Consider the following 20,860-nt stretch of genomic DNA (forward strand, 5'->3'; position numbering starts at 1 on the left):
GTGTCTCCACGTCCCACAGTGGCTCTTCTCCGCGCAAAGGGCACAAGCAGCCTCCAGGTCTGGTGCCTTTGCAGCGATGAGCAACTATAGCCCATGACATTTCCTTCTTTAGTAAGTTTTGCACAGACAGAGGAAATACGCATACTCTGAAAAAACAGCTATAACACCTGGAAAATTTAAATCAAAGTAAATTCAGCTTGTAAAAAGAAGCATTCAGTTAACCCAGCATTTTGATCACACAAAATGTTCAAATTTAACATAAAAATAGACATATCCCAGAAGATATGGTAAAGAATACGCCTTTTTGTATAAATTCAGATCGAATACGCCTTTTTGTATAAATTCAGATCGAATACACTTTTGTATAAATTCAGATCACCTTTTTTTATAGAAAGAGTTAAAAGATGCCTTCACGAACAACACTCATGAGAAGTAAACAGTAGCTGCCTCGGAGACCGTGACCCTCGCGTGAGTGTCACCAGCACCCCAGGGCCAGCGGAGACGGCTGCGCTGAGAAGGGGATTCCAGGCCTTTGTGAGGTGCATATTCGTCAGCTGTGATGTCGGAGACACTGAGGTCTCAGCATCCCCAGGAAAAGACCCGAGAGACTCCAGCTGCAGAAAAACCAGGACCGCGCGCTCCCTGTCCTCGGGGCCGGGGGCGGGGTCAGCACACCGTGGACAGCGGGGGGAACGGGTTCTGCTTGCTGACAACCAGCTTCTGGTGCTGGTGCGAGATGTAGCCTTTAATGTGACCCTGTGGGAGAAGAGCAGAGGCGGCATATGTTTCTGGGCCTGGGTCTCGTCAAGCCCGCGGGGGTGAAGGACCTGGTGCTGTGGCACAAGTATCCCCCCCCCAGTTACCGTGCAGTCAGCTCCCTGGGAGGACAACGAACGAACACGCGCAGGGGAACAGAGAAACACGTGCCGTGTGCACCCACCCCGCCCGCACAGAGCCCTCCGGGAACAAGGAAGGCGTCAGAGCTCCCGGCGAAGACGGGGCCCAGGGGAGGCGCGGCCACACACCACGTAGATCAGGTTGGCCAGGATGCACTGGACCTCGGCGATGTCCACGTCCTCCACCTGCATGAACTTCAAGGCGACCAGGAACGCATCCAGAGACAGCTGGTGTGTCTTGAGTAACAGGTACCTGGAAGAGGGACAGAGCTCACGCTCATCAGGGACGGGATGTGAGGACGGAGTCAGTAGGAGAAACGTCTGCTGAGAAACCTCTGTTCAAGAGGAACAAAGCATCTCCCACCTGCCAGATACACTTGAAAAATAAGAGCTTTTCATTCTGACTTTCCAATTTTAAAAAGCCACTAGTACAAATATACTTTACGTTTACTGAATATTTGCTTGAATCTCAGATGCACGTGTTCTCACATTTTAACATCCTTAAAATCGAGAAGCACCTTACGATGGACAGTGTCTCAGGTGTGATGAACTGGGGTCCTTGCTAATTTTGATATATTCCTCACAGCCAGAAAAAGTCTGACTTTGACTGAAGTTTAACCGAGAACCTGCTGGGACCAGGCCTCAGAGAAGAGTCAACTTCCAGAGTGACACGGAAGAAAAGAACAACCTCTGACGGACAGGGGTGGTGGGGAGGGTCAGTGGGTCACCAATAGAGGACACGGGCAACGGGTCCCACACTCCCGGCAAAATGGGAAACGCTTGGTTCTCAGGGCTGGCGCTAAAACGTCTGTTACAAGGTCTTCACCGCAACCCGAGTTATTCCTCCCGCAAGGGCGGGCAGACCTCCGCTCCCTCACCCGTGCAGCCGTGGCGCCAGGGCCCAGGGCAGCGCGTGGGCTGCGGAAGATGGATTTTATCCCACAGAATGAAAAAGAAAGGACTCTGCTTACACTTTCTTAAAAAGATTCCTGTAGGTGATAATCTTCAGCTTCTCGAGGATGAGGAAAATGCCGCACCGGATGAAGAAGGTCTCGTGCTTGGCCAGAGCCTCGTTCAGGAGGAGGAGGTTGCCTTCGCTGGGCGGTGGGACAGATGCACAGACACAGTCAGAACAACGTCCAGGACGAGAGTGTTCCCTCACAACATGAGGACGTCTGTGCTGATTTTATCTTCTAAGAGGTCTCAAATGGAAAAGGAAAAATACTCTACCTCACAGCTTTGGTCACCTCCGCAAACTGCATGAGATGGTACTTCCTCAGGAGCTCAATGGTTGGCATGTGACCCTAAGAGTAAATTTCCAGAATAAGAACCCTTTCACTTTTAACCAAATTGTCTTTGATAAAACTCTTATCAAGGAAATAAGTTTTAAAAACTTGCAACCTGCGTTTCTTAGGCTTTCTTCCTAAGTCGCTGAACAAGAACTGAAAGCATCCTAGTCTACTGGAAAAAAAAAACAAAAAAACAACGCTGCTCTGGAAATCAGAAAACCTAGCCAAAACATGGTTTTGTCATCAGTGACATCTGACCTTGACCTCGACCTTCTCATTACTGTCTCATAGGAGGCAGTGACACCTGAAGCAGTACTAGGCTACAATTTAGGAATTCAGAAACAGCTTCCAGAAGAACCAGCTGAAAAATCTAAAACTGGTTGTTCCCGTGAAGTTGGGTTAGCAGTGGGGAGGGAGGTGTGACACTGTCTCTTTCCCACTACAAGTCGCCCTGAACTAGGTAAGTATGTGTGTGTTGTTTTGATAATTTTTAAAAATTTTTAAATGGGAGGAAAGGAAGCTCTATCTATTACTTTGAGAATGTTTTAGTCAAATAACTTGGTAGCTATTTGTCATTTCTTTACAAATATCAAAAATAATTTTCAGTGACCAAGTAAGATACCTACAGACAGGCTGGAATGACCTCTTTCTTTCTTGGTTAATCCATTTCTATAAATTTAGATTTTTTAGGGGAAACAAAAATAATATGCACTTATTTTACTTGTCTTATACATGTTAAACTTTTGAGTTAGGGAACTTCAAGAGAAAGGAAACACAGGCAAGCCTTTCCAGAAGGATCTGGAAGTGCCAGTCACGGAAAGAGTAGTTCGGGTCACACCCAAGGCTCACTCCTCCTCAATTTTTGGGGTATGCTCATGTGCAGCTCAGACTGTGACCCATCACACACCACTGGCTGCACTGTAGAACATCTGCCCACTTCCTGTAGACAACAGGACCCGTGAGAGCTGGTGAGATCACTTACCAGGAGCATCTTCACAGGAAGTAGATAAATGAGGACCATCCTTTTGTTCTTCTGGCTCAAACGGTGGCAGTGCTCAAAAGCAAAGGACAGGTACTCCTCAGCTGCAGAGTCAGCCACAGGCATGGTCACCACGGTCCCCACCCTGTGCCTGATGCTACCACCCACCCTTACATGAAGGCCCGAAAGGTTTCAGGAACTGCAAATATCTACCGTCAACGTTTAACAAATAATTTCCTGCTGTGTCAGGTATTCAAAAATACCACTCAGTGCATATTCAGAGGAAAAGCACAGCAATACCTTCAGAGACTTCAGCTGAGAGTACAGGTGACCCCTGAACAAGGCAGTCTGAGCTGTGCGGGTCCACCTGTACACGGGTACTTGCAACAGTAAACACTATGTTACCACGTGGTCTGTGGCTGGCTGATCCGTGGATGTGGAGGAACCGTGGGCACAGGGCTGACTGTGAGTCACACGGGGCTTAACCCCCTTGTTGTTCAGGGGTAAACTGTAATTTAAAAGCTTCTCTTCTTGGACTTACCCTGTGGTGCGGTGGTTAAGAATCCGCCTGCCAACGCAGGGGACAGGGGTTCGAGCCCTGGTCCAGGAAGATCTCACATGCCGTGGAGCAACTCAGCCTGTGCGCCACAACTACTGAGCCCGCGAGCCACAACTACTGAGCCTGCACTCTAGAGCCCGTGCTCCGCAACAAGAGAAGCCACTGCAATGAGAAGCCCGCACACCGCAGGGAAGAGTAGCCCCCTGTCTCTGCAGCTAGAGAAAGCCTGCGCACGGCAACAAAGAGCCAACATGGCCAAAAAATAAATAAATAAATATATTTATTTTAAAAAAGTAAGAAATAAAAGCTTCTCTTCTTATGCTTGATATTTAAAGGAAAAAAAAAAAGATGGGGGAACTAACCAAGAAAAGCCCTCTTTCGAAAGCTGTAGATGTATTAAAAATTTTGTGAAAGAAAATGAAAAGTTGGTCTACACAACCCTACAGAGTAAAAAAACAGCACTTATTATGAGAGCGCTGTTATTTTTGTTATTGGAGCATCCATGGCCGTTGACACATGGAGAGGAGGTGCTCCTTACGTCTGGTGTGTTGCCTGAAGTCACATGCCTTCGCGTGCAAATAACTGTCGGAGAAGTGAGTTTAGAAAGTCTGGTCTGAGGACGAGAGAAGAATCATAACGGACCACCACATGCCAGCTACTCGAAAAGTTCAGAAACAAAAAACGTGGCTTCCCGTTCTCGAGAAAGCTAATGACACAAGCCACATAACGTGATTTCATGAAAGCGCAGCTCTGACGCGGCACCGATCCGCCACACACGGCCACAAGCGCCGAAGATGGCACGAGCGCAAAGCTCGTCCACCGCGGCTGGAGCTGAGCTACGCGCTGCCCGATCTCCACGTCCTGGGCCAACGGGACCAGCAGAGGCCATGGGGAAACACCAACTGTAGCCTGCGCCGCAACACCGGTGCCCAGAAAAGGACATGCTGGCGCCCGTCTCAGAGACCTGGCGCGGAGAGAGGAACTTCCCGTGGGACTTTCCCTCGTGGAACCAACGTAGTGTCAAAAATAAACGCAGCCTGGACGCAGCCAACACCCGCGGTCCACCTTCAGCAGTAACAGGAGGCAGTGACCATGTGCCCTGAACCCAGCCCCAGCTGCTCAGAAGCAGTGACACACCTTGCTTGAAGTCGCTGTCGAACATGGCCTTCCGCCCCACGTAGTACCTGTACGTCACCCGCTGGGCGGTACTGTAGTCGTCCTTCAGGTTGGAGCTGTCGATGGCTCTGATGAGCGGTTTACACAAGTGGAGCTTGTTGATCTGTAACGAGCAACCGTCTACCCTGAACAGCATTGTAAATAAGTAGGCAGGACAGACGTAAGCTTCTGGTCACGAAGTGCACGCCTCCCTGCGGTGGGATTCCCGTCATCAGAACCGACGGCTGGATGCTAACCTCGCACCACAGCCGCCCGGCCTGACCACGCCCACCGCGGAGGGCACCCCCGCACGGGGTGGGACCCCGCGCCCCGCGCCCCGCGCCCCACGCCCCGCGCCCCACGCCCCGCGCCCCACGCCCGCGCCCCTCGCCTGGCCGTCCCCGCACCGACACCGGCGTGAGGCGCTGGCACCTCCCTTCCCCTGGAGCCGAGCGCGCGCCTCGCCGGGCGGAGGCTAAAGAGGACCACGGGCGTGAAGCGCTGACAGCAGCCCTCGCGCCGGGCAGCCCCTGGGCGCACGCCAGCTCCCAGGATTATGTGCGCAGCCGGGGGGGTGGGGCGTTGGGGGGGACCGCTTCCCGGCCATGCCCGGGAGGCCGGCTGACACTGAACAGAAGGGCTGTCCGGGAAGACAGGCGGAAAGCAGACCCAACAAAGACGCAGCGCTCTGACAGCATTTACCTTAAAATAGATCTTGAATAACTGATTCACCAGAAACAGCATGCCCCACTTCTTGGAGTCCTCTATGCCCGCACGGCTACGGGGAGAACGGTTATGTTAAAGCTGCCCAGGAAGTAAAGATGTCACGTGTCAACGCAAAATCAGCTTCCGCAACAAATTAGCGTCTTAAGATAGAGCCCCACGGCTCAAGTCATGTGCACGGAAGACTACAACGCCACGAAAGAAGACGTCTTTAGAAGTGCTAAATGTGTGCGGAAGCATAAGAGGTGGTTCTTTTCTCTTATTTCCTTATGAGACAATGGACTATTTGAAGCAAAAGCTAACAGCAGTCGTGGGGCTAAGGCCAGCGCCGGGCGGGGTGGCGGGGCGCTCACGTGTCGCTGGCGCAGACGCGGAAGCAGCTCATCAGCAGCTCGGCCGCCTTCTCCAGCATGTCCCCAACTTTGCTCTTTCCTTTCTTTACCAGCTGCTGATCTGCCTGATAGAAGATAAAAACCTTTACTTTTCATCTCCTCTAGACGCCTCGATTAAACAGAAGATCATGGCACAGCTAGAAGCAAAAACGTACAGCTGAGGGTCATCCCCAAAGGTTCTGGCAAGACCATCTAGCCTGTGCTACTACGTTTTCCAAAACGGGGGCGTCTACAGCGTGTTCCAGCTCTTCCACAAATCAAACTGCTCTTCAACCAATTCAAGCCCGTAAGTCGGTCACGGACTCCTTGAGCCTGTGCCATGCGCTAACTAGCCTTTTCTTACTTGGCCGCGAAGCCCCATCTCCCACGCGCGTGACGTTTGCACGGTGCAGAGGACGGCAAGGGACGGGACTGGCGCCTGCCTGGCGGCCCCAACCGAACTCAAGGCCACTGTGTCCTGAACCCCGCGCACCCGCGTCCTCCCATCAACCAAACAATACAGCTAACTTCACTTTAGAGGGTCAGTGAGGATGCAGTAAATATTAACATTAGTAAGTCTTAGTCCTTGAATACATGTATTTTTAGTGTTCTTTGTGATGAAGCGGGAAGTCCACCTACAGCACGTCTGTTTTTAAGGAAAAGCACTGGGGCCACTGTCGAGGCCGCAAGCTGGACCGTGGAACAAACAACCTCAAAGCCTGGCCAGCCAGCGTGGGCCACTGGCCAGCGCGGGGCTCTGGAAAGTGAATGAAGCAAGCCTGTCACTCCCAGGCAAACACTAACCATTATCTGCTGCCGATGACATTTGCACTTTCAAGACAAACTTAGAACTTTGGAAAACTTGTATTGACCACCAAGAGCCTAGCGGCTTTCCATTGCTTCACGACTTCTCTGATGAGGTCACTGGAGATATTAACAAATGTAGAGTTTTCCTGGTTTTTGTTTTTTCACGTAATGAAATATGTCAACATTTGGAACATCTGGGTAACTCAGTGAACCAAAATTCTCCAAATGATCAATGTACAACGTTACAAAATCCTACAGGGGTAAAAGATCCATTCACCGTGCAGGACACACCAGTGGGTTTGGATGTAATGGGAAACGGTCACTGCTAAGCTTCAAGAGGCCACATTGTAACGAACCTTAAAAACTACTCTTGGGCTTCTCTGGTCGTGCAGTGGTTGAGAATCTGCCTGCCAATGCAGGGGACACGGGTTCGAGTCCTGGTCTGGGAAGATCCCACATGCCGCGGAGCAACTGGGCCCGTGAGCCACAATTACTGAGCCTGCGCTTCTGGAGCCTGTGCTCCGCAACAAGAGAGGCCGCGATAGTGAGAGGCCCGCACACCGCGATGAAGAGTGGCTCCCGCTTGCCGCAACTAGAGAAAGCCCTCGCACAGAAACCTAGACCCAACACAGCCATAAATAAATATATTAATTAATTTAAGAATACAAAAAACAAAAAACTACTCTTGTAGTTTTAAAAGGTGTAGCTCAGAGAAGGGCATCTACGATCACCTGAAAAGGCTACCAGAACAGTCCTCCCACTTCCATGTACATCTACGTGAGGCCACACTTCATATATTCAACCAAAACAAGGTACTGCAAAGAGTGAATTCAGAAGCAGACATAAGAACCCGAGCGGCTTCTGTTGAGCCATACATTAAAGAGATCAAAATGGAAAAAAATGCCACTTTTTAGTACATTTTGTTCACTTTGAAAATAGTTTTTTTTTAAATTTAGAAAGTCAATTATGTTACCACATAAAAGGTTTATTATTTCAGGTGAACAATATTAAAAATTTTCCCAGTTAAAATTTCTAATACAGTAAGTATTGATATAACCCATACAAACAGAAGCTTCTGGGGGTCCTCAATAATTTCTATCTAAGTTATTATATTTTTCAGTTCTAAAATTTCCATTTGGTGCTGCTTTATATCTTGCATGTCTTTGCTGAGATGTCTCCACCTGCTTCAAGCGTGTTCGCACCTGCTCCCAGGGTTTTATGGCGGCGGGGGTGGAATCCCCATCCCATCCTCAGTGTCGGGTGCTTGCTGACTATCTCCCCCATTCAGAGTCTCAAAGGCCAAGAGTCCCGATTCTTGGTATGACAAGGGACTCTCGATTGTATCCTGGATGCCCGGGATGTCGTAAGACTGTGGCTCTTCTTGTTTCAGCCAGGTCTGCGCTCACACCACGCCACCCACTGCTGACAGGGCTGGGCCTGCAGGCCCGGGCGGAGGCAGCTGGGACGCTCCCCCGCCCCAGAGGTGGGGTGGGGGGGAGGGAGCCGCGTCGCCTGTGCCTGTCAGTGTCCCGGGGTTTCAGGCTTCGCCAGACCGAACCAGGACGCCCAGGACGCCCAGGAGACGAGAAGGAAACAAACGCAGGGAACTCGCTGCTCTGCCCCTTCTTCTCTCCACCTCTCAGAGCCACGCTGGCCTTAAAACTCCCAGCAGGAGGGAGAGAAACACGTGCCTACCGTGTCTTGTCCAGAACCAGAAGTTATCAATAGTTTTTAAAACTGTAAAGGGGTGTCGGGACCAAAAAGTTAAGAACTGCTGCTCCCAAAATGGCTTATGCTGACCCCAAGGGGAAATCGACTCATAAAATCCTCCTCGCTCCAGAGAACCCTCAGCACTCCCTGAATCTACACGAGGGAGAGGGGACGAGGCGCAGCTCCGCAGCTGACGAGAGCGCGGTCCCTCATGCGTGAGCCCCGCCACCCCCGTGCCCTTGCTCTCCACGCCGGGTTCACCCGACCCCACGTGTTCCTCAAAATTTGTGGAAAGAATGACATGAAATTAAGCAACAGATAGATAACGAGTTTGGGTTTAAAACAACAGTGACAGAAACTGCACTTACATTATTGGCAAATATTCGAAGGTCAAGTGCCACTGCATACATGACAGGCAGAGCCCTACGGGGCAAAAACAAGTACATTTGAAGAAGCTCTGAGGTCAGAGGTTCCAATACCAGAGGTGGGGACGCCAGGGCTACCATCCAGAACGGGGGTCCCCAGCCCACGCCCGGGGGCTGCTATGCTTTCCCTCCCCCTCCTCCCGGGCAGGCGGCAGCCCCTCCCCATCCGCACGGAGACGCGGGAAGTCGACGGGCTCAGCCCCGGCCGCACCCTCCCCCTACGCTGGGACAGGAAGTCTCCCTCCCCTCAGCCCCTACCACCAGCCAACAGCTCCACTAAAACAAGACGTGGTTCACAACGATCTCCTAACAGGGCCCGAGGTATGTAACAGACCAATGCCATAAAACGACTTTTCAAAATCTAGCTGGCAGTGTTAATTGTATGTGTAAGAGAGATCTTCACTTAAAAAGGGTTTTTTTTTTTTTTTTTTTTTTTTAGTAAAAGTTATTTGCAAGCCTTCAGTTATTTTAGTATAAACAAAATTTCAGTATTTACCAAGATTTTTAATAAATCATAAAATAGTTTACCAAGGAATTTAAAATAACCCAGTTATCATGTATTCTATCATCCCAAATGAGCTGTAATTGATCTACATCTTTTATCCAAGTTTAAAACCAAAAGTAAGTTCAAAATTGACAATTAAAGGGAAAAAGTAATATTTAATAAATATTTGGGGGCATGGAATGGCTGAAATACTTCATATTTACAGAAAAACACTGCAAATAATCTGGCTCACCTGCCATTTAACTTTACACTGACTATTAAAACTCCATTATCTGTGTTGATATTATCACGTCAACACACAATATTACATACCAACACAGAAAACACAATTAAAACTTCTGCTTTTAAAAAAGAAAAAAGTGGGGCTTCCCTGGTGGCGCAGTGGTTAAGAATCTGCCTGCCAATGCAGGGGACACGGGTTCGAGCCCTGGTCTGGGAAGATCCCACATGCCGCGGAGCAGCTGGGCCTGTGAGCCACAACTACTGAGCCTGTGCGTCTGGAGCCTGTGCTCCGCAACGGGAGAGGCCGCAACAGTGAGAGGCCCGTGCACCGCGATGAAGAGTGGCCCCTGCTTGCCGCAACTAGAGAAAGCCCTCACACAGAAACGAAGACCCAACGCAGCCAAAAAAATAAATAAATAAAAGTAAAAAAAAAAGAAAAGAAAAGAAAAAAGAAAAAAGTCATTTGCTAATTTCCAGCTGTTTCTGTTTGTACTTACCAGTTTTCTTCTTTGTGGGCCTGAAATGCCCGTAGGAATGATGTAGTATATTAAGGAAGGTCCGACATAAAAAGTTCAAGTCATGCTACAACTGAAAGACTAAAGAACAACGAGAGTTCTAAATTGTAAGGGCTATAGCTCACCACTTAAAAGATTATGTATAACAGCAGCAGGTTCTTGAAGGGAAAAAATACATAAGCCCACATTATAAACGCCTGAGTATCATTAGGTATAAGTAAATACATTTATTTCATACATACTTTCCCCAAAGTAAGAAAAACACTGTTATAAGATTTTTAAAAGTGGCAATTTCACACATTTTATTTGGTTTCTCTGAGCCCAGATGATCACAACTTATATATAATGTGCTTTAGAATCTGTAGTGTCAAGTTTATTTCATTGACTACAGAATTCCTGCATTCAAAGGAGACTTGGCTGGTCAGTAACCAATTCTCTTCTGTGTATATTAAGCAAGATGGTTAAAAAATTGGCAACTAAAGGGAATTCCCTGGCGGTCCAGTGGTTAGGACTCGGCACCTTCACTGCCGGGTTCCACAAGCTGTGCGGCTTGGCCAAAAAAAAAAAAAGCAACTGAAGTCTGGAGATACATATAAACAATACTAGAATACTCACTGACCAGGGCCTTAGCCATAAGATATCACTTAAATGATTTAAATCAGAATTGGCTTGATTAAGGCCCTCAGTGACCACAATTCAATGATGCTGTGTGTGGCGTCCACTCTTCCATCTGTGCCCGGATCTGCAAGTTCTTCTATTTCTCCAAGGGGACTAACCCATCCCTGTAACTATACTGAATGTTGGAAAGGCAACAAAATATTATTCTTCACAATAGAATTAAATAAAATCCTTAATCATAACCAATGTTCTTCCCTACCATATAGGTGACTGGACACCAGTCTGAAGGCCATGCTAAATTTAAGTACTTGAGTGGAAGAGCTAAATGAGCTTCTCCTGCTTTCTAATTAAAGGTGTGACTAAAACTGGCCTGATGTTTCAAGATCTTAGCCCCCAAGTAACCCGCTGTATCTGTCAGACATTGAACAGTAACGCACACGACAAAAGATATTGGACAATGACGGTCTGGCACTTGTACGCCTCTATGAAGTCGTGGTTCCCCGCCGCGTACGTGCACCTGGAAAGGAAGCGGTGGACAGTGAGGACGGCGGGGCAGAAAGTGCGCGTCCTCGCTGAGAACCGGCATGAACCCCGCGGACCGCACTGCTCACTCCCAGCACAAACGCCCTGCTCGCAACCGACCCAGCAGATTACAAGGAGGCTCACAAGAGACCACAGGGTACAAGAGGAAATCCCACGCTACATGCTGGGCCTGTTCTTTCAAGTCCCAGAATGAGAAGCCCAGCTGCAGAGGTTCCACTAACAACACGCAAATGGCCCTTCTCGGGCATCAATGGGCAAGGACACTCTACCCAGACGCCCGGCTGGCATTGTCACTCTCAGTCAGTCCGTCCCCAAATCTGGCGCCTCATCCATGCTGCACAGAGCTAGGAAGTTGCTACAAGAAACACAGCAGCACTCCAACTTTTCCAGAGATCTCAGGGGCCCCGCAGGTCTGCCCCGCCCTGCCCCCGCACCCCAGCCCGCTCAAGACGCCGGAGAAGAGGGCAGGCACGAGGACAACCAAATACCACACACTTTAAGACCTAGAGCTTGCCTGAATCGAGGCTTTAGAGGTGAAAACGGCAGACATGACATGTGAATAAAAAGCAGAATTTCATCTGCTCTGCTCTGCTCCAGTTTCTTTCCCAGTAAGGCCAAGAGGTTAAAAACCGGGCGTTTCCATGAAAAACGCGTCGATAGTGGGCGCCACATCCTACTGCACAAAAGACCACTACACAGCCAGTAGGATGAATATCAAATGCTTTTTAGAGCATTACACAGAAGACACACACACATCCATGATTACCATTTCATGTTAACTTTTGAAAACATACGTGGTCCCTGAATAAAAAATTTATTAAAATTCTAAAGTATTTCATTTTATTTTTTTTTAAGTATTTTAAACTTCACAAGATTTTCATAGGTGTTACCAAAGTGAAATTACAAACACACTTTTCTACTTTTTCAAAGGAAATTTTTCACTGCTTCAAGCATAAAATGATGGTAAATAAAACCCCTAGTCAGTTCAGCAATTTTCAGATATGCTTGTTTTTCTTCCTCACTCATGGATTACCTTAAATGAGCTGCAAACATTTCGTCATAAGGGGGTTCCAAAACTTGTTGACACTTCTCTTCTGGAGAGGCCATCTAAATGATTGTAAGAAAAATGGTAAAAATAAAATTAACTGGGACAGAAAGAATGCAACACGTAGGAAGAGATTCAGACAAACCTTTGTTTCAAAAGAATTTACACTTAACAGTTGATAGTAACTCTTCACACTTTAGCACTTCAAAAAAAAAGGTTCATTTCTTCCACACATATTTATCAAGCACGACCTACGTACAGGGCAGGAGATGAACACAATTCGCTTTGTCTACCACAGGCCAGGAAATACTCTAGGCATGTTCATATACATCTTAATCTATTTATTAAGCAGCTACTATGTGCCTCGTGTGAGGGCGAAGGAGCTGGAGACAATGCCTGGGGGAAGGGGGGTCGGGGGGTCAGGAATCGCTCGTGCTCACTTCCTGCTGACAGGACTGCCCACTCAGGGTCCTGAGAGACAGCAGACATTCACCTCGAACTTGCCCTCGCCTCTCAGTGGCCAAATTCTGGATAACACGAGCATCACAGTGGATTATGCAGTGCACTGAATTTAAAAGAAAGGGACTCAGTGAATCCACACTGATACAGCTCTATAATGAGACAGGGAGAATGGCAGCATGGGAAGGATCACCACCTTACAGCCCCTGACGAAACAATCAGGCAGACAACGGGCCCAGCGAGGCAGCTGTCACATGGAAGCACGTGGAGTTCTGGAGCGAAGGAATCAGTCTTAGGTCACAAACGGGCGAGCAGACGTGTACCAGGGACAACCTGCCAGCAAGCTGAACCCGAGTCCCATCAGGACTCCGAGCACTTTCTTTTTTTTTAATTTAATTTAATTAATTTATTTTTGGCTGCGTTGGGTCTTCGTTGCTGCGCGTGGGCTTTCTCTAGTTGCGGCGAGCGGGGGCTACTCTTTGTTGTGGTGTGTGGGCTTCTCACTGCAGTGGCTTCTCTTGCTGCGGAGCACGGGCTCTAGGCATGTGGGCTTCAGGAGCTATGGCACGTGGGCTCAGTAGTTGTGGCTCGCGGGCTCTAGAGCGCAGACTCAGGAGTTGTGGCACACGGGCTTCATTGCTCCGCAGCATGTGGGATCTTCCCGGACCAGGGCTTGAACCTGTGTCCCCTGCATTGGCAGGCGGATTCTTAACCACTGCGCCACAAGGGAAGCCCAGGGCACTTCCTTTCGAAAGAAAGATTTAGGTCCCTGATAGGACACTCCAACATTATAACGGCTATCAACGAGGAAATGGGTGTTACAAAATATCAACAATATCTTCCACAGAAGCTATAGCTTGGAGAGCATTTATCATCTGAACCAAGAATGCTTACATTTTAGAGCAGGGGCTGGCAGATGCTCACATAAACGGCCAGCCAGGAAATGCTGCAGGCTCTGCAGGCCCATGTGCCTCTGCGGCAGCCAGCGCGGAACGCAGGCGGCTGTGCTCCAACAAAACCTCACTGGCAGCAACAGGACACGGCTTTGGGCTCCAGGGACAGCCAGGCCTGGGCGGAGCCCGAGCCCACTGCCTGTCCGCTGGATGACCTTGGATGACCTGGCCCCGCTACTGCACTTCTCTGAACCCCAGAGAGTCGTGTGGGAATTAAATGCAGGAAAACGAGCACAGATCTCAGCACAGACTCTGAGACACGGTGCTCAATTAATGCTCAATAAATGAACTGGAATTAGATAAACTGTGAAGGAACTTGGCAATTTTCAAACAAGAGTGGCAATATTGGTTTCCTTCCTACTCAAAGTCTAGACTTTTCTCAGGAAGGTGGGGACCCTGTAGCCCTCTCAGACGCCTGTGCGTGCGGCGCCACACCTACCTGAAGCCGTGGGTTGGCAACATGAGGGTGCTTGAAAGACACCAGCTCTGCAAGGGATGACCCGTCTCTGGTGTCAATTGCTTCATAGACCTGAAGCGTTTGGAAAGAGAAGAGCTAAGTGGAAAATAAAACACTCTGTCCTAATGGAACCTAGACAGCACGCTGCACACCCCTAAACTTTCCCTACTTTGAAAGGAGTCAAAATATAACAATCAGTACTCTCCTTAGCCAGCAAATAATCACTGCATTTGAAAATGAGATCTCCTGGAGGCAAACAGGTGACTTACCGTTAAAAACAATGAAAAAGCAGAAAAAGCCAGCGGTTTATTATTTGCTTATTAATGAAGGTGAATTATTCAATTTTACTCAGTCATACTAACAAACATTTGAAAATCCACTTATACAGCTTATGAAGAAGAAAAAAAGAGCTTGAAAATCACATCTGTCCAAAATTCAAAGCACTTCCACTCAACCTAAATTTAAAATAAAAATGGGAAGGCAATGACCAAATAAATGTCACAGTCACACAATAGGACGCCTGAGTGTTGTGAAAGAGAATCAAATAGATCTACTTGTAATAACATGGAAAAGTGTCCACAACATACTTACTGTTAACTCCAAAAAAATTAGTTGCAGAAAAACTGTACAACTTGATCTTGGAGAAAAAGAAAAACTAAGTATCGATATGACGTGTAAGCACAGGAAGAAATGTGGGGCCCCAGGCCGCACCAGCTGACCCCTGGCCAGTGGAGTGGGAGCCGGGGTGGCCGAGGAGAATTTTATTTTATATATTTCTATACTGGAGGCCTGCGTTACAGCAGAAATTTTGTAAATAGAAAACCAAATGATATTTTAAACTTATATTTATCAAAAAATGACATAAAAATCCTAACCATATAAGTGAAGACAAAGCCAAGCATAAAGCTGCACGTACTACAGCATCATTTATCCACAGAAAATTAGGTACGGAAAGTATATGCAGGGGTGACGTGAGAGGACACACGAATGCACACCCACGAGAGGTGCTCACATCACCGCCCACCAGCAGGGTTAACACTGAAAGGCCGACCACCCTGAGCGCTGCTGAGAACACAAAGCGCCTGGAACCCCAGCCACCGCTGGCGGGAGGGCGAAGGGGTGCAGCTGCCTGGGGAAACGGTGAGGCACGCGACCCTCCCACCCGGTGACCCGACGGCCAGGAGGAACGGAGGCCCATGCTGCCTGGCCACCTCCAGGACCCAGCTCCTCGTCTGCTGCACACGCAGCATCGACTGGGAAAGTTTCACCACCGTCTCTAAGGCATTTCACAGAATAAAGGATTTGCCACTTGACTATTCAACAGACTACATATGCGCTTATATTTTGAGCCAGCAATCCCACTTCTGGGGATTTACCTTACAACAAGAAACAAGATATTCGTGCAGGCTTACTTGCTGATGTATTATAATGAGTAATCACAAAATACACAAAATCAGCGCCCCTGCCTCCGAGAAGCTGATAAAGCCCACGACATTCCCGTCACCGGGGGTGTGACGGAAAACAGAAGGCTGGCGACAGACTATGGGCAAGTCTTAAAGAACTGATGCACTGCTCGGCAGACAGTAGAATCACAGGCAGGCCAGTCACCTGCTCTGGTCACCGTTAATGTGTCACGCCCCAGAACCTTTGGCCCTTTCACTTAACACCCGCACTGGACCCTGCGGCCGGACCCCAGGTCAGCCTGTTGAGCAGTACCTGTGGGGCCTGGACCAGGGACTGCAGACCTCACCAAGTGAAGCTCACTAGCTCTGGGCGCTCCCAGGAGGAAATTCTCTTCCCGGGATGCTGCTGGTCACCTTGCATTCTCCAGGTTCCAAGCTGGTCCACAGGGGGATCATCTACTCGTGAACTCATAATCCTTTAAAAATATGTTTTCTAGCTCCAGCCACTGAAAAGGCATAGAATTAATGACTCCGCAGTAGCAATGGGCACACCTAGCACTCAGGTTTGTTTTCTAAATTCTATTCCCCACTAAGAGGAACCAGAGCTCCCTGGGGAAAGGGCAAATCCAGCACTGGGACAGGGAAAGAACTAGGTGAGCCTGGAGTATATATTATTGTGCCAGAAAGCAAGGCAAGGCTCAAAGAAGGACAGAGGCATGTCAAAAAGCCACAGAATGGGGACATATGTATAACGGATTCACTTTGTTATAAAACAGAAACTAACCCACAATTGTAAAGCAATTATACTCCAATAAAGATGTTAAAAAAAAAAAAAGCCACAGAAACCAGTTTGAATGGACTCCCAGTGGTCAAATCTGGGACAATTCGAGCTTCAAAGAGAATAATAACATTCCCACTATTGGTACTGGATTATAACTAGGCATTAAAAGTAATCTATAATGATGCTTTCACAAAGAGGGGCATAGAGGAAAGCATTGTTTAACTGCTGAAACACTAGCTAGTAAATGTAGAAAGAACGATAGGCAATCACCACTTGGCAACCACTAACGTAATAACTGACTTGGGAAAACCATTTTGTGGGAGGGTGTAGGGAACAGGACGCTCAGTGGTTTTCAGGGTCCGTCCAACAGCCCACAGGTTAATCGCAATGGGGAAAGGTACCTCAACGGCGGAGTCATCTGATGGGCAGATGCCTCCTTAACCAAGTGGTCCCGTCAGCATCCCCAGCGCTGGGAGAGGCCGCGGGAAATCCACACGATCCGACTGAACCCGGATCTGATCATCAGGAATAGCCAAATAAAGGCAGCTGGTGAGGCATTTACAAGTCACTGGGCCTGGACACGTAAGAAAGGTTAAATGTCATAAAAGCCCCCTTCCCCAAAAGGCAAGAGGACTCTTCTAGAAGACTAAAGGGCAAAGCACCCCAATGCCATGTGATCTGACTGGACCCTGGGTTTCAAAAAAGAGGTTCCAAAGAAGATTGGGGGTGGGGGGGTGTGGATTAAACTACGGATTCTACACTGGAAAATGCTGATGTTCAGTTTCTCGGATGCACCAAAGGCGCTGCAGTTACACAGTGGACGGCCTAGGTCTCAGGCGCACCCTCAGGAAGGTGAAGGCCACGGGATCACCGGGAAGAAGCGTGTGGGCCCAGAGGGAAGGATGAGCGAGCACGGTGGGTACACGCCCGGGTGAGGGGTACACACCTCTCCATTCTATTCTTTCAACTTTCCTGTAGGTTTGAAATTTTTCAGGAAAAAAAAGTTGGAGGAAAAAAATTTTAATGTAGACACAGCTTTTAAAAAGTAACCTGCCGTGTGAAATAAGAGTTTGTGTAATGGACAAGAGAATGAAATAAAAGACACTAAAAAAAATAATACCAGCCCTCAGAGAGATACTAGAAGTGATGGAGAGATCCACCTCGGGGAGAAGCATGCAAACTGATCTTTTTCTAAGGAGAACAACAAATCTTTAAAGTAAAATATATGGGGAAATGTAAGGTAAATTAATTCAAAAAGAAACTAAATGGAATGCCTGCTGAAACTCGAGTGCTGAGCAGAAAGGGGGTGTCGCCGCGGGCCAGCTATTCAGAGGCAGCCCTCCTGGGCCCTCGTGCTGGGGGTCCCACACTACAAGACTCTGACCACTGGCTCTTTCACTAGGGCCGTTACTCAGGGCTGTTCATGTGACGAGTTACCTTGAGAAATGAGATAATGTCTCCCCCATCCCAACCCTAGACAAAAACCAGACTTGCTTACTGCCTGCTACAGGACAGGTAGATTCCCCAGGTTCTGTCTCTCTCAGGTACATGTGCAGCCGCCCTTCTGGGCCCATCACATCGCCTGTGGGACTTCGGGCCCAGGGAACCACACCAGCACGTGATGCTGTGCCGCTTGCCACACAGAGTAATAAGGTCCCTGGTCTCTGACCCAGGAATCGCACGTGTTCTGCCAGCATCCAAGAAACTAACAAGAGACCTCATGGGCTACTGAGGGTAAAATCAAATCCCAGACCCAACAGCTAATGGAAGTTATCACAGAGACCACGGGAAATGAACGACATACGACTTGTCCACAGGTGGTTGCTGGCCGAGGATGTTGCAAAGGTGAGAAATAAGTCCAAGCTGACAGAGTCACTGAGATTCAAGCAACAATAAACTTTGGAAGCTAAGGAATAGGCAGGTTCTGACTCGGACAGGAAGTGGCTGAAGCTTGGGCTAACAGAGGTAGTGAGCTTGGTGTCACAGCGTGGACTCTGGGGACAGGACTCCCAGTCTGAATGTGCCACTTACTAGCCCAGTGACCTTGGAAAGTCACTTAACATCCTCTGTAAAATGGGGCTTTTGCAATGGACCAACCTCCTAGGGAAACAGTGGCGATGACGCGCTGCCGGGTACCACAGCGCCTGGCTCTCGGTAAGCCTTCGCCAAGCACTCATCGTGCCTGGTCTTCTCACAGCCACCCCGCTGTCCCGTGGGGTGGAACAGAGAAGACAGACAATTACAGGAGATTCTCAGAGTGCTCCTCTGGGAAGGCAGGGAACAGGACCGAGCGGTAGTCTGGAGAAACAGAGGCACAGGAAACGGAGACACAGGCCAGCACGAGTTCTAGCTCACTGCTCACTAGAACGTGGAGGTCCGAGCACTGGTACATCACTCGGCCTCACGCCCCTCCACCTGCCTGCATCTATCCAGCCCACACACTGTGCTGCACACCGCGTGGCTCAGACACTGTTCAAGGCACACACAGTGCCCCTCCCCCCAAACCCTGGGGTTAGGTGTGGGCCAGAAAACTGTAAGAGATTTAGAAATATACAAAAGATACAAATATACAGAAGATAAAAGTTATAAAAAAGCATGAAATTCTGGAGAGACTCTATATTCACATTGGTTCTCAAATGTCTACGTACTTGTTCAACTTTAAATAAAAACTGATATTGAAAAATGTTAACTCTGCAAAGGTAAGGCCAAGGTGGACTTTTCCTTAAAGAAAAGGTCTTAGGCCTCATTCAGAAGACTGCAAACGAATGTATATTTGTAAGCTTTAAGTTAAGATTAAAGCATGTATCTGTTTTTTCATGATTCCCGTTTTAACCAACTTTCTCAACTAACGGTTCCAATCTTGTTACACTATATTCAACTGACAACTAGATATCTTGGCCTGGTTGTCAACAGACACCTCCAACTCGACACGTCCAAGACTACATTTGTTTTTCCCTCCAAATCTGTCCTGCTCATCTGTTGCCCAACTAGAAACCTGGGAATCATTCTTGACTCCTCCCCGTCCCCCAACGGCACATCCTTATTCACCAAGCCCTGGTAAAGTATCCTTCAGATATTCTAAAAAGCCCACTCCCCCTTTTCCTCATCCCTATTACCACGGTTCTAGTTCTGCGAATTAGCACAGCTCAGAGGAAAGACTACAAGCTTTGAATCCATAATTACCTATGTTTGCGCTGTGCTGCTGCGTTCACAGGCTGTATGGACAAAACCCTGAGAGACACACTTCCCAAAGGATGTAAGCAGCGGATCGCTAACACAGACCGGCTCGCAGCCGGACCACTTGCTCTGTCCCCCCGTTACTTCCACCACTTTGTCCCCCCTCCCCACACGCCCCTAAACTGAGAGCGCGGCCAGGGGCTCCAGCGCAGCCGGTGGACAGACTCGCCCGGGCTCCCGCTCCGGCCCGCAGGCCAAGACAGCGGGAGGACAGCTGGCAGGCGGCCCGCTGGCCGAGGAAAGTTACCTGCTGCAGGTACTGGTTGATGGTGATGTGCGCCATGGCCGCTCCCGCCGCCGCCCCGCGGATCTGCGCGCCCCGTCGCCGCCGTCGCGTCACTTCCGGGCCGCGGTCCGGTCCCGGCCCCGCGCCGCCGGCCCCGCCTTCCGCGCACGTTGGTTCCGGAGGCAGCGTGTGCGCGGGAGTGCGAGCCCCGGGTCGGCATGGCGGCGCGCCCGGGCTGAGGAAGGTCGGGGGCTGCGCTGCGACTCCCTGCCCCCCACACGAGGCCGCCTCGTCGGCGCCCCGGTGCCCGGGCCTGCCGGGCCCTCGAGTGTTGCGGGTTCCACACGGACCGCGGCGGACGCGGACTGCGGCGCCCGCGAGCTCGGGGCTGGGTCGGGTCGGGGTCTGGCGCGCTCCCGAGGCCTGCGGCGCCGGGTCTGGTCGGGCCGGGTCGGGCGGCGGTTGTGCCGGGCCGGGCGGGGCTGAGGGAGCGCAGCGGAGGGAGGGCGAGGCCGGGCGGCGGAGACCGAGGCCGAGGCCGAGGCCGAGGCGGAGGCCGGGCGGGCGGCGGGCGGGGCGCTGCGGCCGCGGCCATGGCCGACGAGAGCCCTCGGAAGGGCAGCTTTTCGGCGCTTGTCGGACACACCAACGGCCTCACCAAGCCCGCGTCCCTCGCCGCGGCCGCCGTCACCTCCAAGCCCGGGGCCGCCGGCGGCTCCAAGAAGCTTGTGATCAAGAATTTCCGAGGTGGGTGCGGGGCGGGCGGGGCTGGGGTCCCTCCCCTCGGCCGCTCGGGCTGCGACGTCGGCGGGGCGGCGCGGGCCGGCGGCGGCTTCCCCTTGGTCTGTACAGTTGGTCCAATGGCATTGAGTGACGCCAGGTAACTCAGGTGTCCCGGTTCGCACGACCGAGCCGGACCGAGTAGCAGGACTGAAGCTCTTCGTGATGTAATTTAATTACTTGCTCCACTTCTCACCAGCTC

The 20,860-nt window shown here is 49.9% G+C and overlaps 2 protein-coding genes across 3 annotated transcripts in view; one reads left to right on the forward strand and one right to left on the reverse strand.

Annotated features, from left to right (window-relative positions):
* Positions 1–563: 563 nt before the first annotated feature.
* On the reverse strand, positions 564–20,006 carry PCID2 (PCI domain containing 2). 2 transcript variants are annotated; one of them, XM_059903153.1, is made up of 14 exons: positions 19,900–20,006; positions 14,214–14,303; positions 12,351–12,424; positions 11,224–11,291; positions 10,139–10,178; positions 8,858–8,912; positions 5,955–6,058; positions 5,581–5,656; positions 4,861–5,002; positions 3,168–3,268; positions 2,127–2,200; positions 1,868–1,993; positions 1,026–1,149; positions 564–756 (listed from the first exon to the last, which is right to left on the reverse strand). In XM_059903153.1, the coding sequence occupies exons 1-14, from the start codon at positions 19,933–19,935 to the stop codon at positions 667–669; spliced, it is 1,200 nt and encodes a 399-aa protein (XP_059759136.1). In that variant the 5' UTR covers positions 19,936–20,006; the 3' UTR covers positions 564–666. The 2 variants fall into 2 exon arrangements, with proteins under 2 accessions (XP_059759136.1, XP_059759135.1); XM_059903152.1 differs by having other exon boundaries at positions 14,214–14,327; positions 19,900–19,987.
* Positions 20,007–20,405: 399 nt separating this feature from the next.
* The window catches only part of CUL4A (cullin 4A), a 45,220-nt gene continuing 44,765 nt past the window's right edge, over positions 20,406–20,860 (forward strand). The window contains exon 1 of the mRNA XM_059903151.1: positions 20,406–20,625. Coding sequence (XP_059759134.1) covers positions 20,472–20,625 — 154 coding nt within the window. The 5' untranslated portion in view covers positions 20,406–20,471. The remainder of the gene's footprint in view (positions 20,626–20,860) is intronic.

Source organism: Balaenoptera ricei, chromosome 18, assembly GCF_028023285.1.
Source record: "Balaenoptera ricei isolate mBalRic1 chromosome 18, mBalRic1.hap2, whole genome shotgun sequence".
Lineage (NCBI taxonomy): Eukaryota > Metazoa > Chordata > Mammalia > Artiodactyla > Balaenopteridae > Balaenoptera > Balaenoptera ricei.